Genomic DNA, 24,668 nt, shown 5'->3' with positions numbered 1-24,668 from the left:
CTTAGAGCAAATTGTTCTCCTCGATGGTGACGTGATGCACCCGTGGGCGAGAGTCGGGAGGTCAAAGGGCACCTAGGCGCGTCTTTGTTTACGCGAATCAGGAGGAGGAAGGGCACGGCGTTGATACAATCGACTTACATGCCTTCAGTGTTAGGGCATTAGGGCAACCGCCCATCCGAAACTTGAAAAGTCCTAACTTTTTGCGGGCGGAGGAACATATATTATCGATGTGTTTCGTCAATTTGAGCCGTGACGTTATTGTGACACCTAGATACTTATATTCTTTTACATCTCTGGTGGCATTGCTGTTTATGTTGTGTATGTAAAATTAAGTGGCGTAGTCTTTTTACTGATGCAAAGAGAGACTATTTTGTCAAAATGAATAACCATTTCTCATTCGTTACACCATTTTGCTAATAATTGTAGATTTGCGTTCAAAGTAAGCTGGTCAGACACAGATTTGATAATATAAAATATAATGCAATCATTCGCAAACAGCTTTACGGAAACAGAGGGTTCGAGAGCTTCTGTGAGGTAGTTTATATAAATATTGAAGAGTACTGGACCCAAAACCGATCCCTGAGGTACACCTGAGTAGACCTCTAAGAATCGAGAGGTGGCTCCGTCGATTTCGACAAACTGCTTTCGTTTTGATAAATATGACGTGACCCAATTGATCATTTGATCCGGAATGCCTATTAATTTCATTTTCGTTGCTAGTTTACGATGAGGGACTCTATTAAAAGCTTTGGAATAATTAAAAAAATCATGTCGACCTAGCCACCGCAATCGAGCACTTTGGCAAGTTCATCTACAGTGACCACTAGCTGTGTTTTTGTGGAGAATCCTCGACGGAAGCCATGTTGCGCTTTTGTCATTATTCCCGTCTGGTCTAAAAAATTGTTGAGCTATTTTGGTGAGTACGTGTTCTAGCACTTTGCAGGATGTGGAAATCAGTGAAATAGGGCGGTAATTACCAACTTGCAGTCGGTTGCCACTTTTAAAAACCGGAACCACGCGGGAAGTTTTCCATTCATCTGGTACTATTTCCGATTCAAGAGACTTATTAAATATTATTATCACAAACTTGGCTAGTATTTCAGTGTACATTTTAAGAAAGGTAGTGGGAATATTGTCGGGGCTGGGGGATTTCTTGGGGTCCTGCCGCAGAGTTAGTTCTACTATTCCTTCTCTGCTTATAGTAACACTTCTTTCGAGACTGTTCAGACAGCAATCATTAAACGTTGTATTAGATTTGGTAAACACGCTTTGGAAGTAAGTATTAAAAGCATCGGATATCTCCTTTTTGTATGTAATGGCAGAGTCGTAGACAATTATCCTGTCAAGTTTTCTAGTTCCTTTGTTTGAGAGAAACTGCCAAAATTTACTGGGATTTTCCGTCAGGAAACGACCAAGCGTCTCACCAAAGTAGCGCTGTCTAGTTTCTTGTATCTGTGACGCCAGTGTAGCTTTTAGGCTGCTAGTGATAGAAATGGCAGCGCTTTTTTGTCTCCGATATCGTTTCAGCTTGCGTTTAACGTGAATTATCTCTCTAGTTATCCAAGGACTTCTCCTATCCACCTTCTTTTTTCTATCTGGGACAAAGTTGTGCTGGCAGAAGTGGCAGAGAGTCCTAAACCTTACCCAAAGTGTATTAACATCACCACTATCGAATGATTGTAGGGAATCTTCTAAATAGGAAACAATGCTAGGATGATCCGCTAAAGCAAAATTTCTTACCGTTACGATCTTGGAAGCAATCTTCAGGGATCGACGTGGAAGTGAGCAACAAAAAATACCAACTTATGGTGCGAGATTCCATCATGCTCTTCAGTAGTACAGTTTGTTACGCCGTTTGGACAAAGGATTAGGTCTAACACTGAAGCTGTTGATTCAGTTACACGAGTGGGGAGTAGAACCACCTGCTTAAGATTATAAGCTAACAGCATGTCCTGAAGAGTGTCGGCACTTGGTACTTCATGCGTGCCAGCAGTCAGCGATTCCCAGTCGACATTTGGAAGATTAAAATCACCTGATATTATCATGTTGTGTCTTCGGTATTTACCTAGCTGGTCATACAGTTTCAACTTAATGTCGTGGTGAACTCCAGGCGCTCGGTAGACACCAACGATAACAATAGAATTACCACAAAAGTCAATTTGACACAACACACTTTCATGCTCACTGTCGATGGGAGGCAGAGCATAAGATAATAATCCATATTTAACCAGAATCGCAACTCCGCCTCCCCTCGATAAGCGATCCTTACTGTAGCCAATATAAGAAGGTGGGAAAATGCAACTGTCAAGCACACGAGGCTGCAGCCAAGTTTCAGAGATAACCACCACATGAGGCTCGTAAGAAAGTAAAACATGCTCAAGACGCTCCTGCTAGTTGCACACGCTTCGCGCATTCAAACAAATAAGGCGGAAATCTTTCAGCTCAGTCAACCCGTTATTATCAAGGCGTCAGGGCTCTTCTGGCTGCTTCGTGCTGCGCAACAGCACCCTGCAGTTCTTTTCATCGTCCCACGCATAAAGGTCGCCATTTATCAGCAGTTTTTCATGGACCAGCTTTGCTTTATCATTAGGGCGGCGATTGTCTTCCAAGGACTGCCACAATTTCTTTCTTTCCTGCTGTGTGACGTATGAGTAATCGTGCGAAACCGACACACCAGAATCTTTTAGTTTGGAACAGTTTTGAAAGATTGCAAGCTTTTCGTTGTAGTTAAACACGCGGAAAATTACTGGCCGATGTCGATCCTTGTGGGGTTTGCGAATTCGGTGGATCCGTTCAACTGTGCTCACTGAGACGCCTAGTTTATCTTTACATACTTTCTGGAGGACATTTTCTTCTAAATCAGCTCTCGTTTTTTGGGGGGGCTTTCTTTTATACCAAACACCATAACGTTGTTCCGGCGAGCGCGGTCCTCGTAATCCCATTTTCTTGCCTTGTGTTGCCAAGGCTTTTTGCAAATGCTTCACAGTATCCTCAAGTTGCCGTATCCTTTCTTCGTTAGCTTTGCATAATTCCAGAACCTCGTCTAGTTTTGATAGTTTTGAGTTTATCTCAGAAAGTGTTGCATCGCGACTCTCGCTACCTGCTTTCAGTTCCTGGAAATTCTTCCAGGATTATGCTCAATGTTTCCTTTTGTCCGGGACCTGGATTTGGCTCAACGTCCCCGCACACAAGAATCAAGAGAACTGGCCAGCAGTCAACAATCATGCAAAGAAACTTGTGAGGGCACGGCAGGATCATAACTGCGCAATGGCTGGAACGAATGGAACAGTATGGATTGTAGAAACTAATACCTGTGCTACACGGGCACGTTCGAATGACATCTGAGTCGAATGGCATTCGACACTTGGAAGGGCATTCGGACTCGACTCGCTACACGACGCTTTCCAAACGCATTTGATAATTCCTCAGCTCGTTTTCAGTGTACGATGACGACGACGGCGGTGGTCCCACTAGTGCGACAACGACACTGTCACGGTCAACAGCAGCATATATGATTGTAGTGGGACAAGTTTTTGAGGCCAACGACACCGACGAATCCGAACGGCGGACGGTCAGCCTTCATGTCCTCGGCAGGCCGGCCGCTGAGGGAAAACACGCTGATGAGGCGACGGTGTGAATATATTCGCCCTTCTACCTTATCCATATAGTTAACAAGCGAAATTAACGGGTATATTTGACATGTGCGCGTTCGAACACTCACCAGCTATAAGCGCTTGCCAAATTAATTTTAGTCGATGGCGACTCCCTTCCCTTCCGCGGCGACTAGGCCTAGTGAGTCCGCAGGGTTACGTCTGTGAATTCGGCGGTTGTGAAGAGCGAATTCACAAGTTTTTGCGAATGCAAATGATCAACGAGTGTAGTTTTGACAACAGTGACCTCAAATCAACTATTGCTCACATCGCAGGGCGCGTATACGATGAACGGGAAGCGCCGGTGTGACCCAGGCCGCCGAGCACTACGGTCAGGAGCTGTCGTCGCCGTTGCTATTTTGTGGACAACAAGTTATGCCGTTTCAATTACCGCGAATGCTCACCAATCATACTTCTGAATAAAGCAGTTTAAAATAAACTACTGATCGTGTCGGAGGAAGTCGGGACAATTAGCGACAAGCGCCGGTCGTAGGCGATGTCAGCAGCCCGGCTGTCAAGTGTTTCTCAGGCGAGCGATCGTATCGGCGCTTCCTCCCACAGATTGTCGCACTGCGTTAACAAGCTCGGGTGAAACCGGTACACATGAGATGAGCTTATTGAATAGAACTAAAGCGCGGAATGCGTTTTATGTCATGAAAACGAGCGCTAGCTGGTCGTACGCAGCGATGTAAACAACAGTATGAGTGCAGCCGTCCTCATCGGCGCACTGCTGGAGAAATTTCATATCCATGCGGTAAATGTTCATTGGTGTACTATTACCTTCAAGCACTTACGTAGACAGAACACGAGCTATTTTCTAAGCAAAGAGCAGGAAAAAGCGAGCAGCGGGTATCAAAATGAGCAGCCACAGAGCCGAAAGCAGACGCGCGGCTGTGGGCGGTGCGAAGCGATGGCGGCGGCAACGCCTATTGGCCGGTTCGTGCTGTGTTCGCGTTTCGAGGGCATTCCAACATCTGGAATGCCCTCGAGGTTCCGAAACGTCTTTGAATTTCATGACATGGTCTGTGACCGCATTCCTTTTTCTTTATCTGGAATGTCTCCGCGGAGCTCCGTCGACTCGAATGGCATCTGAACCGAATGCCGTCGAAAAATTTCGTGTAGCAGCGTAAGTTCGGCAGTCGAGCCGAATGACATTCGGTTGGAAGGCATTCGAAGCGCCCGTGTAGCACGGGTATAACCTGCACAACCAGCCAGGCAAATTTAGCCATGCTGCTCTGAAGAATGCTGCCGTGCCCTCTGAAGTTCACAGGGCGATCCGGAGGTTTTAAAGCGTTGTCTCGTGACGTCGCTGTCGCAGAAGCGCGGTGATATGCCACCCGATGATAGCAGCTTGAATTCCGCGTTGGTCATCTTGAAAGGTCGCTGACATGAGGCCCAAGCATTCGTTGTCGCACGGCGCATGCCTAGAGGCCCGTGTGCTGTGCGATGTCAGTGCAAGTTAAAGAACCCCAGGTGGTCGAAATTCCGGAACCCTCCACTGTATTCTCATAGTCTGGGTCGCTTTGGGACGGTAACCGATGTGCATGGCTCATGACAGGGCCTCCAGTAGTCTGTCCGAGGCAAAGCGAGCGTTGGCAGCATGCACCTGGCCGGCAGCTCCTTTTCTGAGACCGCGCTAGAAATAACACACTTCGCTCGCGAAATAACTGGGCAGGAAGTTACGCGGCCGCTGTTGCCTGCTGCCAGCCGACCACATGGATGGCACAGTGCGGCGTGTCGCCACGGCCGTGTTCTACAGTGCAGTGGCAGTACGAGGCGCTACGCGCGGCGCTGAACTTCAAACGTTTGTTTTTCGCTTAAACAAAAAAGGCCTAGATAAAAATCGCTGAGGGAAGTTTCAATGGAACCAACTGGGCTACATGTCATTTTTTTCACTAGGAAAGCCTCTCCGAAAACGCGGCACAACACACTTGTTCTAAGTTCGAAATTTTTTTAAAAATGAAATATATGTTGTTGTAATATCGCTTGAACCATTTCATAAAATGGCGCATATTATACAGAAGCGCCGAAATATATGATCTTGCTCACCAATCATGATGATGATGACGGTGGGTTTTAATGGCGCAAGGGCGTCTCAGACCAAAGAGCGCCAAACACAAGGCGAACGGCCTACTCAGGTTAATAAGATGTTATGGGCGTGAAGCTTCATGAAGTAATAAAACAGTGGTGTATAAGGCCTAGCAAATTATTCGCGGTGGTGTTGCTCACCAATGTCGCGAAAGAATGTAAAAAAAATGGCAAAAACTTTTTCTTGGCGAAAAGTAATGAATTAAAAAGCAAAAGCTTCGTGCTAAAAATTTCTTTGCTGTGCGATAAAAAACCTCAATCTCTAAAATCTTTTCGAGTGTAAAGTAAAATATTTGTTTTTTTTTTTGAAAAATTTTCCCCTGAGAAATTCAAAGGACTGTCACATAACGAAAAAAAATTTTCCTCCGAGTTTTTTAAGGGTAATTACTGTAAACCGTTCATTAAAGAACCACAACTTTTATGGACAAAATGGGAGGAAGTCGAGCGCAAAATCTATTACGTTTGGCGTGGAATGACCCACATGGAATTTGACGCCCCAAATCAACCCAAGAGGGCCGCCGTAGTGGAGTTTTTATCAGCTTTTCGAATCTCGAGAACACAGTTACCCTCGGTGCTGTGGCCCCACAAATTTTGGCTACATCGCGCTAAAATGCATGCGCTTTCGAGAAGCTTGCAGGCGAAGCAACCTTTGCAGTGCGCGTAACTCGTCGAAATATGGAAATAACCAAAATTTGTTGGGCCACTGCGCCAAGGGTAACTGCGTTTCCGAAATTCTAAAAACTGATGCGGATATTACTGACGGTGGGCTGTGCGCTTCTGGAGAAATAAGGGGACTAACAATAATAGTTATAGTTGACTGCTTAGTATTAGTTGACCAGTGTACTATAGTTGGCCCGTCTCAGCTGTATTATGATGCGCTGCACCGCTGACAATGTTTTGCCGGAAGAAGGGTTCTTCTAACTCGGAAAGCCTACATTTAGAAATTGCAGCACGTCTGAGGTGAAACACCCAGCATACGGCTTGATGAAGCATACTGTGCTGGCAAAATGTTGCGCAGCTGGCAATTGGAATTTCCTGCCCCTGCACGCTAGCGGAAAGCCGTTTGATGTGCAATACCCCCGGCGTTTTTGCGTATCGAGAACCAGTGTTGCTCCTTCGGTTTCCTTCCCTTATTTTGTTTTTTGTCTTCCGTTGTGTTGATTCCGTCTCTCGTGTCCACGTTCTGACGGACCGCCCGTTTTGTGAGCAGAGGACTGTCCCACACCCGATGGACAGCTGAAGGAGGGAGTGAAGAGAGAATGTCGACCATCTTGCGCTCACGTCGCATGTGTTTCTTTTTTTTTTTTTCTATATGTTCGTTGCACGAAGGAGGGCGAGTTTGCTGCACATGTGGCGGATATAGTCGTGCGTGTACAGCTGCTGATTCCTGCCGTGCATAAACGAGTGGCGCATGAAGTCGGAGGATTTGGGTGCGGAGAATACTGGCCTTGCTATGAGATGGCAGATGGAGCCGTGTGCCCCTCGAAGGTCGAGGAATGACGAAGTTCCCCGTCGGTTATGTCGAGCTCAGTGCAGACTGCTATTCTATGGCTCAGGTTGTGACGGCGAACAAAAGAAAGATAAGGTCCTCGGTCGGTCTTCGGGTGCGAATGTCGGAAGGCGAGTGGTGACTGCGCAGAGAAAACGGAACGGCGGCAGTTGGCTGCCTGCCTGAGGGAGGGGCGGGATGCGATGTCGCGTCTGGCTCCCGGAAAAGCGGGGCGGCCGACGACGGCGCATCGGCGTCTGGCTTTCGCCACCCCCTCGCCGTCTCCAGTTCTGCTGGGGCTTCCACGCGGGCCGGTCGACGTTCTCCATCGGATTCTCTGGCCGCGTGCGTGCGTTGGGCGCTGACAGTGCGACGCTCTTTCTGCTGGTCACTCCGCGTCGTCGGTTCTCCGGTTGTGGTGGTTTGTACGCTTGCGCACTTCGTGGAGCAGCGGATAAGTCTGCCCGGCTCTTGTCGAATCTCCGCCGCGATGCCTCACAAAGACGAAGAAGAGCAGCAGACCACCAGCAGCCCCGGTTAGTGCATCCTTTTCGCGACTTTTTTTTTTCGCGAATTATCATTTATTTACTGTTCATTTTCATTCTTTCCGCCTGCAACCAGGACGCAGGAGCAAGTCGATAGCCTGGCATACATTTTTGTAGCGATAGCTACATCACGCTAGCATTTCGAGCCTTCAGCGTGGCGGCGCCGCCACGGTGGTTTGTCACGTGGTTGGTCACGTGGGGCGGAGCAGCTGCCGGCGGCACGGCGCGCCAGCTGTAGCTATCGCGTCACTTCAGGTTTAACCAGAGCTAAACCACCGCCAATTTTTTTTTTTCAGTCACTCAGTCTGTTATTGAGTTGAGTCTTGTTGAGTTTCCGCCCTTAAGTTTACGCGTTTTCTTCAATATACACCGTTTCGTTGTCGTTTTTGATCAGTACGTTCCTTAGGAAGGCAATCTCGAGCGATGTGAATTGGGCGAGCATATAAAATTGGAAATAAAAGAAAAATCGTCGGTTCGTCGACGGGTCTTCCCTATTAGAAGAGTAGTGATGTAAGTCTTATTAGCAGTGCTCGGGAGTCAAGCTCGTTACCAATCGGGTATATCGCGCACGTCGTTCTCTTTCGTTGATTGTTTTTTTTTTCGCCCTGAATAGTGTGTCGCGCGTTGTAGATCTGTTTCGCTCGTCCAACGCCTTTCTCGTGAGCTGCTTGAACGTGGCCGATGCGCCAGAGTGAAACGCTCCATTTGTTTTTAATGCGAAAGCATTACTTGGCTATGTCAGCGAGGTCGTGTCCGCAAAATGTGTCGGCAGCCGTTGTGTCGTTCTCAGAGCAGATAGGATCAAGGGAATCATTTTAATCGATAGAGGATGATGTGAGGGTAATGTGCGACAAAATTTGGTGTCGATAGGATGATTAGTTAGTTAATTAGAGCCAAAAAAGTAGAAAAACCGTCGAAATAGCGCGGACGTCGATATAGTGACTGGACATGAAGACAATGGTGGACAGCAAAAATAGAGGAAAAATAGGCAAAGGATTAGAAGTGACGTTTAAAATGGATTGAAATGTGTTTGATGAGCGATAATTAATCGAACAAAAAGTTTTACATACAGTAATTAGTTAATTAGAAGGAAAAGTCGTTGGACGGCCGAATAGGCTGGACAGATATATAGTAGGCGGGATGGCAAAGCAGCAATTGGCGCCAAATTTGCAAAACCAAAATGTGTGATTGAGCTGAAAGGGGGATTTAATAACAGTGACTGTGCAAACTAGAGAAAAAAGAGGAGCAAAGAGAGGCGACGAGTTATCCTCAAAACACATGACTTTGCATTCCTGCACGTAAGCAGACTTAAGTGCCCTCAGTGTTTTTAACACACCAGCTGTGGCATTTTACTGCGCGCCGGCGATAGGAGCCTGCGTCGTCACTCAAGTTGCTGCTGCTTATGGCGTTCTAAAATACTTTGTTAGGTCGTTTTTTTTTATGCCACATGCGCAAGTGCTTGTGGACGGAACTTGTTACGCATGTGGAACTGTTCTCATGCATTGTTTATCAGAACAGCCGAAGCTGCACGAGGAAGTGGATTGCGGAAATCAAGTGGCTTAGAGAGAGTCGGCACGTTCATTCAGTGTGTGTAACCAGTGTTTATGTTGCCGTAGTGTATATCAACCGGCCTCTTCGACGCTTGTTCCCTCCGCATTCATGGACGTTAAATAAGAAGCAGTTTTTTTTCTTCTGCATTTCACAGCTGCGCGTAAGCTGTGAATCACTATTTCGACTTGCCGGGGTCCTTCCACATGCACCGAAATAACAGTGCCCCGCCGTTGTCTCGTTCCGCCCCCATCGAAATCGGACCGCGGCGATGCCGGAAATTGAACGGGCAAACGCGCGTTCTCAACAGCAGAGTTAACTTCGGGGCCGATGTTAATGCGGAAATACATTGAATGACTACGCTTTCTCCTCTCTTGGTCGGCAGATTTTTCTCCGTCCGTCCGTGCGTCCACATGATGAGAAAATGGCTATCTCCAACTTGGCCACTATCTCCACTATCACTGCCACTGTGCCGTTATCAACGCTTCCTGCGGACAGAAGGGATTTGCTGAAGCGACTGCTGCAGCAAAAGATACCCCCCACCTGTAATTTGGCATGCAGCTTATAAAAGCTTATGCAAAGAGCGTTAGCTCATGCAGTAGTTAGCTTGCATTTAGTGCGACATGAACAGCAGCATTGTGTTGATCACATATGGCGCTAATTTCGTACGCAGCGAAGCACAAGGAGGAAAGAAAATATTTATATAAAAGACACTGTGCGAGAGATGAATTCTGACCGCTTATCAATGTACAGTATCCTCGCGAGATGACCACACTGCGACTCCGTGAATACGTTGCGCTTTTGGAAGGCGCGGAGTGTGTGATGCATTCTTTATTGCGTTCGTTGCATCCCTCGCTCATTCATGTCTGTGCTCGCGCGTGGTAGCAGTATTTGCTCTCTTCGAGTGCGGCAGCTTATGTTATGTGTGCATCTGGTTGGCTCGCATAAAATGCCTATAAATATGCTTGTGGCAACTAGCGACTTTCTACAGGCATGCAGGAAAATTTGTACAAAGCGTCACAGTGGTTGGAAATTGACGTCGGCTCCTGTCTAATAAGCACTCGCGGGCTGGTGGGATTGCACATTTTTTGTAACGCTATAGAAACACATAATAACATTATATTGTGTAGCTTTGATGACCGAAATTCTGCCTTGTTGTTCAAGCAGCTGAACACTTTGGCAGGTGTCCCACACGACTGTGGAAAGTCGTGTCAGAGGTACACTGTGCATAAGGCAACAATTACGGTGTCAGAGAAAGTTTCCTTTACTTGCTACTGCACAGTGAGGAGTCCCTTTTGTCTCTCCGTAGTGCCATGCCCACACTGTTTAGATGCAGTATTGCAGATTTTTTGTTCTCTTCTGAAGTGACTGGGATAAGATTGCACGTGGCTCTACAGTGTTCTGCTGCCGGGCTACAAATCATTCGTCGCTGATCATTGCAGCCAGCCTACGAAATGACCTCATACAGTGCGCCGTTTTTAACGGAAAGAAGTGAGAGGAGTCCTTTTTGTTTATGCTATTACGTTGAAGTGGCCTTGTCTTACACCAGATGGCAACAGAATTGACGGGCTTATGTTATGCGAGGGGAAAGAAAATAACGTTTCAGATTTCATTTAATCTGGGAATTCAGCTGTTTCTCCTGAGCAGAGCTGGCCATCATGGGTGTAATAATTGAATAATAATTGGTTTTTTGGGGAAAGGAAATGGCGCAGTATCTGTCTCATATATCTTTGGACACCTGAACCGCGCCGTAAGGGAAAGGATAAAGGAGGGAGTGAAAGAAGAAAGAAAGAAGAGGTGCCGTAGTGGAGGGCTCCGGAATAATTTCGACCACCTGGGGATCTTTAACGTGCGCTGACATCGCACAGCACACGGGCGCCTTAGCGTTTTTCCTCCATAAAAACGCAGCCGCCGCGGTCGGGTTCGAACCCGGGAACTCCGGATCAGTAGTCGAGCGCCCTAACCACTGAGCCACCAAAATCTGTTTTTAGAAGTCTGTGTCGAAAGACATGTTGCGAAGCTCACTTTGTTTTAGAAATAACCGCTACTGCTGCGGAATGAGGAGCGCTAAATTCTTCTGAAACAAAGACATCACTTCTAGCTGTGGCGTATAGTCCCAGGAAAAAACGCTTCAAGTTCGCCGTGTGCAGTATTGTGCGTGCACAGTCGTGGGCGGTTATTTCATATGTTGTGTCGCTGGTCGGTTTCCAGAAGATGGAGCACGCTTGTCCGCGTGTGCTTCAATGCTTCTGGTTCACCTCCTTTGCTTGATCGTATAGAAATAATTTCTTTTTTCCCCCGCGAACCCTAATTCCGCAAACTTTTGTTCATCACCGTACGCTGTATGGACGCAATTGATTGTGCTCATAACGTCTGAAACCGCCGGTCGGGCTGCTCGATGCGTTCCCGCCCAAGGGAGGACGCCGCCGCGTAAAACAACGCGCCTTCGATCCCAACGTTCGAAATCGGGAGGTGCGGCGCGTGTAGATGTCGCCTGGAACAGCTGCTGCGTTCCGTTCCCTCCGCGTCCCCAACTCGTGGTGGAAGCGAGCCCTTGTAGCGAACTCAAAAGCCAAAGGAGAAGCTAGAAAACACACAAGTGCTGACGCTCGCAGACTGATTTTCATCGAATTTCAATAGCCCTGTGCCGAAAATCAGTTGCGAGTGCCGGCGCTTGCGTGCTTTTCTCTGGCTCGTCCATCGCTCTCTTTTGTTTCCGTTGTTAATTGTGTGTGCAGAGGCTGGCAGGAGTTAACGCAACACACTCCTCTGTTCCCGTACGAGGACGAGTCCACTTGAGTCCCAGGTGGTCGAAATTAATCCGGAGCCCTCCACTACGGCACCTATTTCTTCCTTTCTTCTTTCACTCCCTCCCTTATCCCTTCCCATACGGCGCGGTTCAGGTGTCCAACGATATATGAGACAGATACTGCGCCATTTCCTTTCCCCCAAAAAAACCAATCATTATCCCCTTCATTGCACCCAGAAACACCCATTTCTGGCCCTTCTTCCCTCCAGCATTTGGGAAAAGGCAGCAATTTTGGGTGTAAATTTCGTTTCTTAAAATTTCTAAAAACCAATGGCGATTCCTTTTTCCGCAAAAGTTTGCTCTTAAAGTTCCCTGGAAAGGGGGAACTTCATTGGATTCCTGGCGTAAGCAGCAGGATGCCGAAGCTACCGAGCCACTGCGGCGAGTTTGTTAAGCTGATGGATCCGGTCAGTGTGGAATTTCCATCAAGTGCGAAGGTTCTGAGAAAGCTGTGCAGCTTTTCTTCATAGCCGTTCAGGTAAATGTATTTCCCTGGTTGAAATCTACTTCACCTTGCGGAGATGGCCCTGTACACGTTTTACCATCAGTCGGTGTGATGCATTTATTTCTTCACGGCTGCAGCGACACAGTGTGACGGGTGCTTTGCAAGCTAACGGCAACAGGTGTCTCAGTTGTGGTGGTACGCGCATTCGCAATAACGCGTTTTAAGTCCGTGAGATCCTTCGTTGAGAACTCTTTCGTCTGTGCGTGAAAGTTGCTTGCATTTCCCGCGCTTCATTTCAGCTCGCGCACTCTGGTGTGGAGTGCAAACAAAGTGCCAGTGTGCACACGTACCACAGCGTGCTTTTGAGAACTGATTACCTCCGTTCCCGAGCCGAAGGTCGCGTTCCGAAATCGTCCGACGAACGTCCTCATAGCGGCCGGAAAAAGTTTGCGTTGCGTAACTCTTGTGTCGTCAGAGTGCGACTCGGCAGTGCTTGGATCTCGCGGGCTTTGGCAATGCTGCCTTCTTCCTCGGGTGCCACTCTTTCCGTCTCCTTAACCGAGGCGTACCTGACGGAGTGTCTCTTCTCATTTCTGTCGCGTGAATAACACCCCTGTCACACGGGCACCGCAAAGGCCTCTGAGAATCGGGTCCTTATATCCAAAGGCCTAAGGAGTGCAGCTGCTGGGCACAAATGTTGCGCCTTTGCCGCTAAGGGACTTGTAGGCGAAGGTGCCCCTCCGAGACCTTTGGAGCCCAAAGGTGCGGCCTTCGAGAACCTGCGATCGCAGTGTCGTCCAACGTCAAAAAGCTATGAAAAAGAAATAGGTGCAGCCAACAGCGTTTTAAAACATCTTTTAAAAATACGAAAGGTGTGTCTGACTTTGCTTTTTGTACGGGTGTTTATATTTTATGCCCTGATTTTAAGTCAGTAAAGTGTTGCAGCAACACCGAGTGCCCCTGGTGGCCAAGGCAGTACACAAAACCTGCTGCTGCTGATGAGAGCAGCTGTTGCAATTCTTTTAAAGAAGCAGTTGAAGTTAAAAAACGGCCATAGCTAAACGAATGAACAGAATTCCCCACTTTAATTTTAAAACACTGACTTCAGCCGGCTCGAGCACAGCAGCAGGTGCTAAGCCTCAACGACTGTTTCTCCTCTTGGGCTACACGTACCGTGTAGCAGCGTCGCTGCTCCTTTCGCTCCTTTGGTGAAAAAAGGTGCCTTTGCTGGAAAGGCCTTAGAGGAATGCCGTGTGACGGGTATTACGCGTTAGAAAGCTGTTAGCCTTTCTTTCTGTCTGTCTTTCTTTCTCTCTCTCTCTCTCTCTCTCTTTCACCGTGCCGCGCGACTTCGGTATATCTAAACTGCTGCAAAACGCCAGGCGGAAATGTTCGACCATACTGCAGTTTTTGCATGTCTCACGTGGCCTGAACGCTGTTTTTACGTCACAGTCATAGATTAAAATCGAAGCAGCGTGAGAGAAAAAAAACAACAATCAGTTGTAAGTCATTTGTTGGCACAGTCGACATGGCCGTCTGTTTTCCATTGCGCTGCGCAGTACAGAGAGGAAACACAACTCAAATGCGTGCCTCGCATAATGTGCCGATGGACGAAGCCGCGTTGGTGAGGCTACGCTGCAGCCTCCTGTTCGGAATACCTGTCCCCATCCGTGCATTGGGGCAGCACAGCGCGCGCTTTCGCGTCCACACGGGTCTGGGGCGGACGACGACGCTTCGATAACGCAATGGGCCGGCAATCGGCGCGCTCCCCCTCTCCGCTGTCGTGCTTGGCCCATCGTTACGACGCGGCGATATATATATATATATATATATATATATATATATATATATATATATATATATATATATATATATATATATATATATATATATATATATATATATATATATATATTTGCTGGCATTTTCTCGCCGTTCTTCCGCTGCTATATATAGAGGGCGCGTGTGTCTATAAATACAAGGCATGGCGCGAATAACGATTTACCGGGGGTCTCCACCTGGTGGCTGTCCCTTTCCTTGCGTTAAACCCCTCTTTTGCTAAGGCCGTTCTCGGGTGACGTTCTTTCGCTAATGTTTCATGTAGGGGTGTTTCTAGGCACAGAGTCGCGCTTGGCCTGCCGTCGTCTGGCGTGGCATGTGCGCAGTGAGTGCCTTTGTTGGGAAAAAAGATGGTCACCCCTTACGCATGTCTGTGCGTGTCTTGCAACGCAGCGCTTCCGTTGAGCCAGCAGGCTCTTATGGCCCGTCTGACAAATTGCATGATTAGCGGATTGTTATACACACGATTTGCGTGGTATAGAGCGCTGTTGTTTGTCTTTATTCTGCCCGGCTAGTCCTTATTCTCTCCCAATGCAGGGCCGACTGCAGCGCGCTGTTTTGTATTGGCACTCTTTGTAGGCGCGCGCAGCTTGTGCGCACCTATATGTCTTGTGCGAGGTAGAGGAGAGGTACATCGACCACTGCTGCGGACGTCTGTAGGCGTACTGCTCGCTAGCAGACTTCCGAGGTCACTTCCCGACGCCAGCTCTGGCGTTTAGGTGGAGGACCACCGTTTGGGTGTGCCGTGTCGTTGAACGCTTCGTGTCCGTTGATTATGGAGAAAGATGAAGACGTCAGCACCGACAGCAGCCGCCACTTTGGTCGGCCGCTCGAAGCCGTTCGTGCTGCGCATGTCGTTGTTTGAGTCGCCGTCTTTTCTTCGCATACCCAGGCCAAGCTTCTTCCGGTGGCATTTTGTTTGCTGTAGTTTTGTTTCGCTTACTTCATTTCTTTTTTTCGGCCCTGGTGGCGAAACAGATCGCAAGAGGCGCGTCTGCATCTCTCTACTGCTGCTTAATTGTCGTTCGACTGGAGCGAAACAGTGCGAAAAACAGCGCGACTAACGAAGGGACTAGCGAGGGGGGAATGCGACGCCGTTTGCGGACTCCTCGGCAAATGTCGCCCGATTTTCACGGCCGTGTAGGTGGGCACCGCGCCCGCAATTTCTGGAGGGCCGCCTCTTGCGCGAGAAGAGAGACACTCGAGGGCGCGGCCCGGCGAATAAACGTGCAACTTCCCGCTGCGCTGTAGCTTCGCAGGACGCGGTGCGTCGTTGAGGCCGTTCCCTGGCTGCCATCCAGACGTCTCGAGCGCTCCTCCTTCACGTGCCCCTTCCGATGACGCCCCGCTCTTGGGAGGTCGTTGTTCGCAGCTGTTTTGCGCGGCGCGCCTCGCGCTCAGACAGTGCTTGCTCGGCGGGGGACGAACAAAACGGCGCCCCGACGCGCCACCTGAGACACACCCACCAAACTGTGGCCCGCGTCCCCTTGGCTGCGCAGGTCTGGAGTTTTTCTTTTTGTCGGTCAGTTCGCATTGAATCGGGAACGAATAGGGTAGACGATGAGAACAGCTGTTACGCGCTATTACAGGACTGCGTGGCGCCACAGCGGTTGGAGAAACCTTTGCTCAGCACTGCCACGCATTAAAGGTGAACCTTGGTGGCAGCGTCAACCCTCTGCTTGAGTGCGCGGGGTCAAAGTTGCAGAAGAGCGTGTACGGACGCGGCTCGTCCGTGGCGCTAGGCAGAGAGCGAAAAATTTTCCGCGTTCAGCGCAGCATATTCCACGACTGTCTCGTGTGTGGAGAGAATATATGTCAGGTCGTACTTTGCGGAAAAGCGTATCGAAGCTCTGTATTTTCCGCAGTTGTCCCGCTGCGCCCGTTCGTTTCGCTGGACAAGTTTTCTGCTTTCTCGCGTGAAGGCTAAGGCAGCATTCTGTTTAAAACCCCATCGTCAGTCTTGTTCGTGGGCACTGGTGTGTCCTGTTGTATTACGTGCGCCTGTTCTTCTTTTCTTTTCGTGCGCTAAGGGCACAAGTGCGAGTGGTTCTCGAAGTGTGGAGGTCGATTTTCGTCGACGCACAAGGGCGGAAATGTCCGCCGCGCTCTGGCTTGATGGCTTGGTTGGCGTTACAGGTACGGTATTCGGCTGCCCTCTGGGGGAACACTGCACACCACCCGATGCTCTGCCCTTATAAGCAGGGTTCTTTGTTTCAGGATAAAACACGATTTTACCTACCTGATTCCAACTCCCCTAGGAGGTTTCTGAATAAGCGGGTTTAGCCACATTTCTACCCGCAAATGCTCCTTCGAGAAAATTTAATCTCCCAGAGCGCAGTGCTGAAGGCACCACGCAGAAACTGGTGTGTGCCATGTGCTTCTTGTAAAGCGGTATCGCGAATAATTATTATTGTCGCCTTCTTTTAACGCTTGTAATTGTGATCAGTAAAGTGGATTATTGTCAAGACAAGTTCGAAAAGTACGTTTTAGAAGTGAGTGGGCAAAACACAGGCATATTCCTCGGGCATCTAGCTACCACCATTTATATGAGCGCTACCAAATGCTCCCACGACGTCCTCTTCTAAGGTTGTGAGAGGGAACAGGAGGGAAAGAGAAAAATGTTGTCCAAGGCTGCTGTGCGTTTGAAATGGCCGCTTTGACTGTTTTTTCAGAGCAGAAAAGGCTGCGGAGGGGCTGCGCATTCGCATGGATGAGAGCTGTAACCAATGAGAATGAAAAGAAACGAGATACCTAACTTGGTGGACAGTTCCTTGATAGGACTTATCAATGCTGCATGGCTTTAGAAAGTGATGAGCAACAAACAGCGTTCCGTATACCTCACATAAAGCAAGCGTTCATTGCCATCTGTGCAGGAAAATAAAAAAAATGCAACTTTTTGTTCAGTAACTAAATTTGTGCCAGAATCGGAAGTCTAAACATTGCACCCGGTTTTTATTCCCCGAATTAAAGGGAGAAAGCCCGAAACCTGCGCGCAGGACGTTCGTCGCCAGAGACGCAGGTGCGATGCCGATGCGGTTGTTCGCATTGCGTGCAGTTTGAGAAGGCACGAAGCCTGCAGCTAGAACTTCGTCTTGCCAAAAAAAATGCGCTTCAATTTTATTGTCCAAACAACGATATAAATGCGTCATTCTCATCTCTCCCTTGACATCTCGTCGGCCCCGGTAAGACGATGATGTGGAAAGAGCGTTCTCCACGAGCGCTGCTTTTCCTACAAGCCGTTGTTGTTAGAGCTCGCGAAGCTAACTAGAAGCTAGCCCCGAAGCGCCCAGTTGGCTGTTTATGATATATATCCATGGACAGGCTGACCTGAAATGACGGGACGACGACCAGAAACCACACGAACCAACAACTAGATGAACGCCAGCCCGACTTGCGTCTCATTTCGATTGGACTGACCCTGCGCAACTGAGCGACAGAATCACGACGTACTAAAAAAGTGCTTTGAGACAGTGCTCTGGTACGTACGATTTGTAGCAATGATACACTAAGGTGGAGCAATGACCCGTATTTTCTTGCACCTGTTTGTTTATTTTTATTTATTAATACTGTCAGCCGTAAGGCCGTTGTACAGGATGAATGCAGATGAATACGTTTCAATAAGTGTATCCAGCGACAAGTGTAAACTTCACACAAATTTAATGCGATCAACTCGAAACGAACAAATCATCATAACACAGTCCTCCTGTTCTGCGGATAAAGAACTCGGGTACAAAATATTTGCAGACCAATATTTACAACAATATGTTCGTCTTCAGGCCAGTGAAAATCGGAATAGGAGATGAAAGACATAATGGAATAAACAAAAGCGAGGGTGAATTTCTATTTGAGTAGGTAACGAGACAGCAAACTGGAGCATACTGTCTGTGTAAAAAGGCCCGAGGCAACGAAACCCATTTAGCTGCTGCTGTGGGGAAGAAAGAGTGTTTATGACAGTTATTTGGGGCCTTCATGGATGCATTCTGATCTTATCTTTGTGAGAAGTTCTTACAGCTGACCTGTCCTGGTGGCTGTACTGCGCCACCTTTTGTCGTTCGTCGTCAGCCTGTCCATGACTGTATAGACTAACGGTGGTGAACAGCGCGAAAGACAGGGTTAAGGGATACACAACAGGAAGGCGCTGCTGGGTCAGAAAAACTGAGCTAAAACATGGAAAAAAGCCCGATGTGCACTCCTCCTCATGCGGGACACATTTTGTGCCTTTATTTGATTTCTCGAAGGCTTTGTTTTCTTTTGTTAGTCGCCACAGCTGCGCACACATTTCATTCCTCCATGCGATTTATTCGTATTGAACGAACTAAAACAAGAACCATACGTGTGTCCGCGGGAGGAGGAAGATTTTCAAGCTATTTCTACAACCGCTTTACGACAGGTTCTCGGAAATCTGCAGGTTTGATTTGTGTGTGAGCGGAAATAAGAATGGTTCTCAGCAGTCTTCATCCGCGAATCGTGTGCGCTGGCGGAAAAAAAGGAAGAAGCCTTTAAAGCAAACCTCCAAGCTCGGAAAGACACGCGGCGGATCTTCTTTCCTCGATTGACTCCCTTCTGGGAAATTCTACCCGCGCCGTACGGGAAGTCGGCTTGTCTGAAATTGAATTTCCTCTTCCTTTCGACTGCATTCCTTTGAATTTTTATGCGTGCTAGCCATCTCTCTTCCTCTGTCAATGTTCGTGCTGACACTCGATAAAGGCGCGCAAGCTTGGGACAGTTTCCCAGGGTTTGAAATTACTCCGCGAAAGCAGCATCATTATTAAGAAACCGTACTCGCCAAAACCTGTCGCACACATCTATAATGGCCGACCTTTGAAGAGCGGAACAGTTTTTCAGTGCCTGACGTGTGTCGCGCACCAAAGCTATGGTCAATGTGTATGCTGTGGGGAGAGTTGGTGGTTTTGGGAGCATGACGTAAACTGCGCTTAGAGACGAACAGAGACAGCCCAACTACGTCAATTTGCGGCGCATCTTTATCGGCCACCAGGTATGCTGTCAAGTAGCGGAAAACAGAAAAAAAAAAGATCGTAATGGTGATGCTTGTGAAAGTAATTTCTGTGAGGTGTAACATATTTTTATGCGACATTCGGGATATATTTGTGATAGGAATGCTCTTTCTCGGTGATCGTATCCCTGTTCCGCTCTGCGTTGCTGAGAATCCGTGAAGATGCATGCTGCTGTTTATGCTTGCTTTCTTCGTGTTGGCACACTGAGCACGCGTCTCGGCTCCGTCCCTCAAAGCGTCGCCTTTGCTGCGTGTTGCTCGGTGCCCCTTTTAAATTCTCCGGAAGGGTTATAGGCCGAATTTTTCTTGGAAAGCCGCGCGGAGAGGCTGGTTCCTCGAGCTCCCATATAATAACGGCGCGCGCCGCACTACTCCGCGTACTTTGTCAATCCTGGCATGCGTTATGCGCGGCGCGTGGCTTGCATGCGCTGTCTTCACTCGGGAGTCCCGATTCTTTTGCTGCGCTCATCTTTCGTTTGCTAAGGGCCACCGGACTAACCGCGAGACGCGTATTGTAAATAGGGTAGCTTATATCTGATTTTCTCTCTCATCCCTCACTCCTGCAGGCCTCTTCATTTGGGTGTTGCCAGCCTGTTGCTTTTTCAGTCTACTTGTTTTTTGTTCTCACATTATTAGATCAAATATTAATCCTAAACTATGTAGGGGAACACTTAATCGCTTGTTACGTGTGAGTCCACCAGTGATCTTGCGATACGGGCCGACCCGCTCTCATAGGCACCCTTGCATTTGTTGGTTTCATCATTATCATTTATTTATCTTTTACCCTTAAATGCCTCTCTCTATTGAGGCATTACATGGGGGGGGGGGGTGGCAATGCAAATACAATTGAGAATAAAACGTTAATACAATAAAACATAATGCAGTACAATAAAATGAAAAACGAAACATAACAATACGAAGTTGGTCAATGCTGATTGGCGAAAGGCTGAATTGGGCGGTAACAACAAGAAAAAGAATAAGTGTAACTGGATGAAGAAGTTTGAAACAGATGGCCAGTGTCTTTTATTATGTCCAATGACTGATTAATGTCTGTCTAAATTTAGTAGGGCCGCGCTCGTTTACAATGTAGTCGGGTAGCAGGTTCCAGTTTTCTATTGCTGTGCAGAAAAAATTTATTAAATGCTAATGTCGATCCGTGTATACGTTGAATGCTGAGGAAGTTTAAACAGGCGGCGCTATGTTCTGATGGGAGCTAGTAATAATGTGTCACGAAGGTAAGGAAAAGTGTAATATAATTTATGAAAGAGGCAGAGTCGTGCGATTTTCCGTGGGTGCTCTAGTGTCCTAATGTGAAGTGTATGATGATGAATTTTTATGGCGCAAGGGCATCTGTGGCCAAAGAGCGCCATGACACAAGGTTGTTTCTTCTACTCAAGGGGGGTCAAAGACCCATTACCCTAGCATTTACCCCAGATAAGCCGAGCACCAGGCAGGGAAAGCTTGTACCCATTGTATCACCGGTGGGTACCCGGCGGGCCCCGCCGCGGTGGCTCAGTGGTTAGGGCGCTCGACTACTGATCCGGAGTTCCCGGGTTCGAACCCGACCGTGGCGGCTGCGTTTTTATGGAGGAAAAACGCTAAGGCGCCCGTGTGCTGTGCGATGTCAGTGCACGTTAAAGATCCCCAGGTGGCCGAAATTATTCCGGAGCCCTCCACTACGGCACCTATTCTTCCTTTCTTTCACTCCCTCCTTTATCCCTTCCCTTACGGCGCGGTTCAGGTGTCCGAAGATATATGAGACAGATACTGCGCTATTTCCTTTCCCCAAAAACCAATTATTATTATTATTATTACCCGGCGGCACTGGGGATCGAACCCCGCACCTCCCGCATGCGTGGCGGATGCTCAAACGACTAGGCCACCGCTGCGGTCTCGAATGTGAAGTGTAGATTTGAATGGGTTCTAAAGTGTTCAGTATGCTTGGTGAGGGTTCCATATAGCAGCTGCGTCATCAGGTCTGGTATAGTTGAATATTGCATATGCTAATTTTCGAACAGAAAAAAAAAAGGGGGGGGGGGGGGGGCCTAGGTACAGGGATCTTCGGGTGAGGCCGAGTGATTTCGATGCCCTAGATGCTAGATGTAAGATGTGTTCCGACCAGGTTAATTTGCTGACAGCAGACTCACGTTGCGACTAATAATTCCGTGCTACATCTCGCGAAAATTCGGGCGTAACTGGCCCCCTACTTGTGCAACAATTTGGGGAGTAACAATATTTCACCCGAAACCGCAACACTGGGCAAGCTTTTGCGTCATTCTTGGGATACATATATGTTGGAAGCGATGCTGTGTAACTGAACGGGCCCGGTCGTGGTTGGCGTCGTCTCACGAAAGTGCAGTCGAGCCCACTTATGACAGCTGCAGATATAACGAACACTCGCTTATTACGAACGAGTGCATGCTACCGTCAAAATATGAATGAAGACAATGGCAACTCGTCTCAGATACAACGAAAAACTAGTATTTGCACTGTCCTGTCCAGGAAGCTAGAGTCATGTGAAAACAAGTTTGAAAAACGGTACGCCACCAACGTTGTGTATAGCTTTCGTTTTGCTTGTGGTTGCGTATGTGTCGGACAAACGGGAAAGTGCGTCAACGACAGATTGCGTGAACATAACGCGGACAGTAAAAAACAATGAAAGACGCCGCCTGCCGGAGCGTACTGTGAATCACAACTGCAAACCTGTTTTTAGAAGCACCATAATTCTCACTCTTAGAAAAAAGGCAGTAGTATCTTCTAACTTTGGGGTAGTAACTGGTTGCCACATAAGCTAGTAGTGTTTACTAAGAAAATGAGTAGAAACTTTCGCATATGTTGCTATAGGTTCATCGTACGGTGTGCTGGCGTGGCTTGTTAAATTTGTGCATACTGGAAAAAAAAAAGCTACAATGTCAATTTGACTAATTCCCGAAACCAGTTAGAACTATCAGAGCGTGCTGGCCGTAAATCAGACACTTGGGTTTCGTCTTATTGCGCATGTACGCGTACTATCGGGGACAAAACATGGTATACTCCACGCAGCGGGAGCCGGAGCAACGCAAAACTGCATCGCAACGCCATCTAAAGCAGGAACCATTGAAACGAGTCAAGCGACATGCCTGCAGATAATAAAGGGCTCCTGTTGGCTGTCTCGATCTCAGATGCCGCCTGTAGGTGGCGTTACGATGCAGTTTTTTGTTCCTCCGGCTCCCGCTGCGTGGAGTGTACCACTTTCGTCCCCGATAGTACAAACTGTGCGAGGTGGTGGCATCAAACAACCTTACCGGGCACACACAAAGGTTCAGGGTGAAGAAAAGCACAAACCAGAAAGGGTCACACACGCGCACTGCGCGTGCACAGGTAAATCTTTCTCGGTCTAACACCCCTGTCACACGGGCACCGCAAAGGCCTTTGAGAATCGGGTCCTTATACCCAAAGGCCTAAGGAGTGCAGCTGCTGGGCACAAATGTTGCGCCTTTGCCGCTAAGGGACTTGTAGGCGAAGCTGCCCGTCCGAGAGCTTTGGAGCCCAAAGGCGCGGCCTTCGAGAACCTGCGATCGCAGTGCCGTCCAACGTCAAAAAGCTATGAAAAAGAAATAGGTGCAGCCAACAACGTTTTAAAGCATCTTTTAAAAATACGAAAGGTGTGTCTGACTGCATTTTGTACGGGTGCTTATGAATAATGCGCTCAATTAGCCTGTACTTTTTATTATTGTGTAAATAGCTTTTGTGTATATTTCCTCTCCCCAGACCTATCCTCTCTTCCTGTCCCCTCACCTGTTTCATTTCATGTCTCCATTCTGCCTGCTATCCTTTATTTTCGCTGCGCCATCTCAGGTGCTTCAGTATCGATGGCAGATGCCGGGGCTAGCAAAAATCTTTTCCTTCCGTTTTATTATTATTTCAGCAAACAACTTACTACTACCACTAGCGGTGCTTATGTTTCATGCCCAGATTCCAAGACGGTAAAATTGTTGCCGCAGCGCCGAGTGCCCCGGGTGGCCAAGGCAATACACAAAACCTGCTGCTGATGATGACAGTAGCTGTTGCAGTTCTTTTAATTTATCAGTTAAAATAAAAAAAATGTCGTAGCTCTACGTAACGAGCATAATACCCCACTTTAATTTTAAAACACTCACTTCAGCCGCCTCTTGCAAAGCAGCGGGTGCTAAGCCTCAATGACTGTTTGGCTGCGTGGCTACATCGTGCGAAAATACATGTACTTTAGAAAGCATGCAGGCAAAGCAGCCCCTCCAGTGCACGTAACTAGTCGAAAAAGCCTAATTTTGTCGAGCCACAGCGCCAAGGGTAATCGAGTTTTTGAAATTCGAAAAACTGATATGGCTATTAATAAGGACCGTCTACAAATCTATAATTGCAACTAGGCGCGTAACTCTACTACTTAAAGCGTTTATTATTAAAAACTTGTTATCCAGCTTACTACTTAAAACGATTGTCCAGTTTTCTGGTGTCCGCCAACACTGGTAATACTATGCCGCAAAAGCCATATTTTTGCGCCAAAAAGCCGCTTTTTTATTTTTAGAGTGTTCGCTGAAACAGCCGGTATACCTATAAGGATTGGTTATATTCTGCACATTTCTCAACCACTTGATAGTGTGAATATCATCTGTTGTGGAGTATCATTTACAAAAGCCTGCCTGATCATTTGGTTGATTGAAGTCTAAGGTTATCCTAACTCTTTTAACGATTGCCTTAGTAAATACCTTATAGGCAATGGGCAGTAAGCTGAACGGTCAGTAATTTTTCATGTCCTTCGAATCTTCTTTCTTATGGATTAAGATAATGTTAGCGTTCTTCCAAGCCTCTGGTACGCTCGAGGTCACAAGGCACTGCATGTACAGGCTGGGTACTTTTTCTAGCTCAATCTGCCCTCCGTCCTTCGGCAGATCTGCTGTTACCTGATCCTCATCAGCAGCGTTCCCCGTTTGCATTTCTAAGGTTCTCCGCTTATTCTATTCTAATTGTGTTCCTTTGTAGTTGGGGCAGTTGTAAGTACTAGTACTTGCTGACTATTACGGGTTAACGTTTCGAATTTCGCGCCTTTGATGAAGTCGCACAGTTTCGACCAGTCGCGAGTTTTGGAACACACCTTTAGGGCGACGCCGGGTTTTCGTGTCGATGAGCGATCTAACGCTTTCGCATTAATTCAGGTTCGCACTTAGTCCTGCGCAACGACGACCGATCGAATCATGCCGGCGGTGTCGTGATGGGTGCCCAAGA

The 24,668-nt window shown here is 47.9% G+C and overlaps 1 protein-coding gene across 12 annotated transcripts in view; it reads left to right on the top strand.

Moving 5' to 3' along the window:
• Nucleotides 1-24,668, top strand: part of AMPdeam (AMP deaminase) — a 123,513-nt gene that overhangs the window by 23,325 nt on the left and 75,520 nt on the right. For 4 of the 12 annotated variants that reach the window (XM_077668321.1, XM_077668317.1, XM_077668320.1 and 1 more), the window contains exon 1: nucleotides 7,520-7,763. The exons of 6 other annotated variants lie outside the window; for them this stretch is intronic. In XM_077668321.1, the coding sequence (XP_077524447.1) occupies nucleotides 7,718-7,763 (46 nt within the window). In that variant the 5' untranslated portion in view covers nucleotides 7,520-7,717. Of the gene's footprint in view, nucleotides 1-7,462; nucleotides 7,764-24,668 lie in introns of those variants that run through there. 2 more of the 12 variants (XM_077668319.1, XM_077668325.1) reach the window with 2 other exon arrangements.

The sequence above is a fragment of the Amblyomma americanum genome, chromosome 6 (assembly GCF_052857255.1).
Source record: "Amblyomma americanum isolate KBUSLIRL-KWMA chromosome 6, ASM5285725v1, whole genome shotgun sequence".
NCBI lineage: Eukaryota > Metazoa > Arthropoda > Arachnida > Ixodida > Ixodidae > Amblyomma > Amblyomma americanum.
This window is presented reverse-complemented; position numbering and strand designations above follow the sequence as displayed.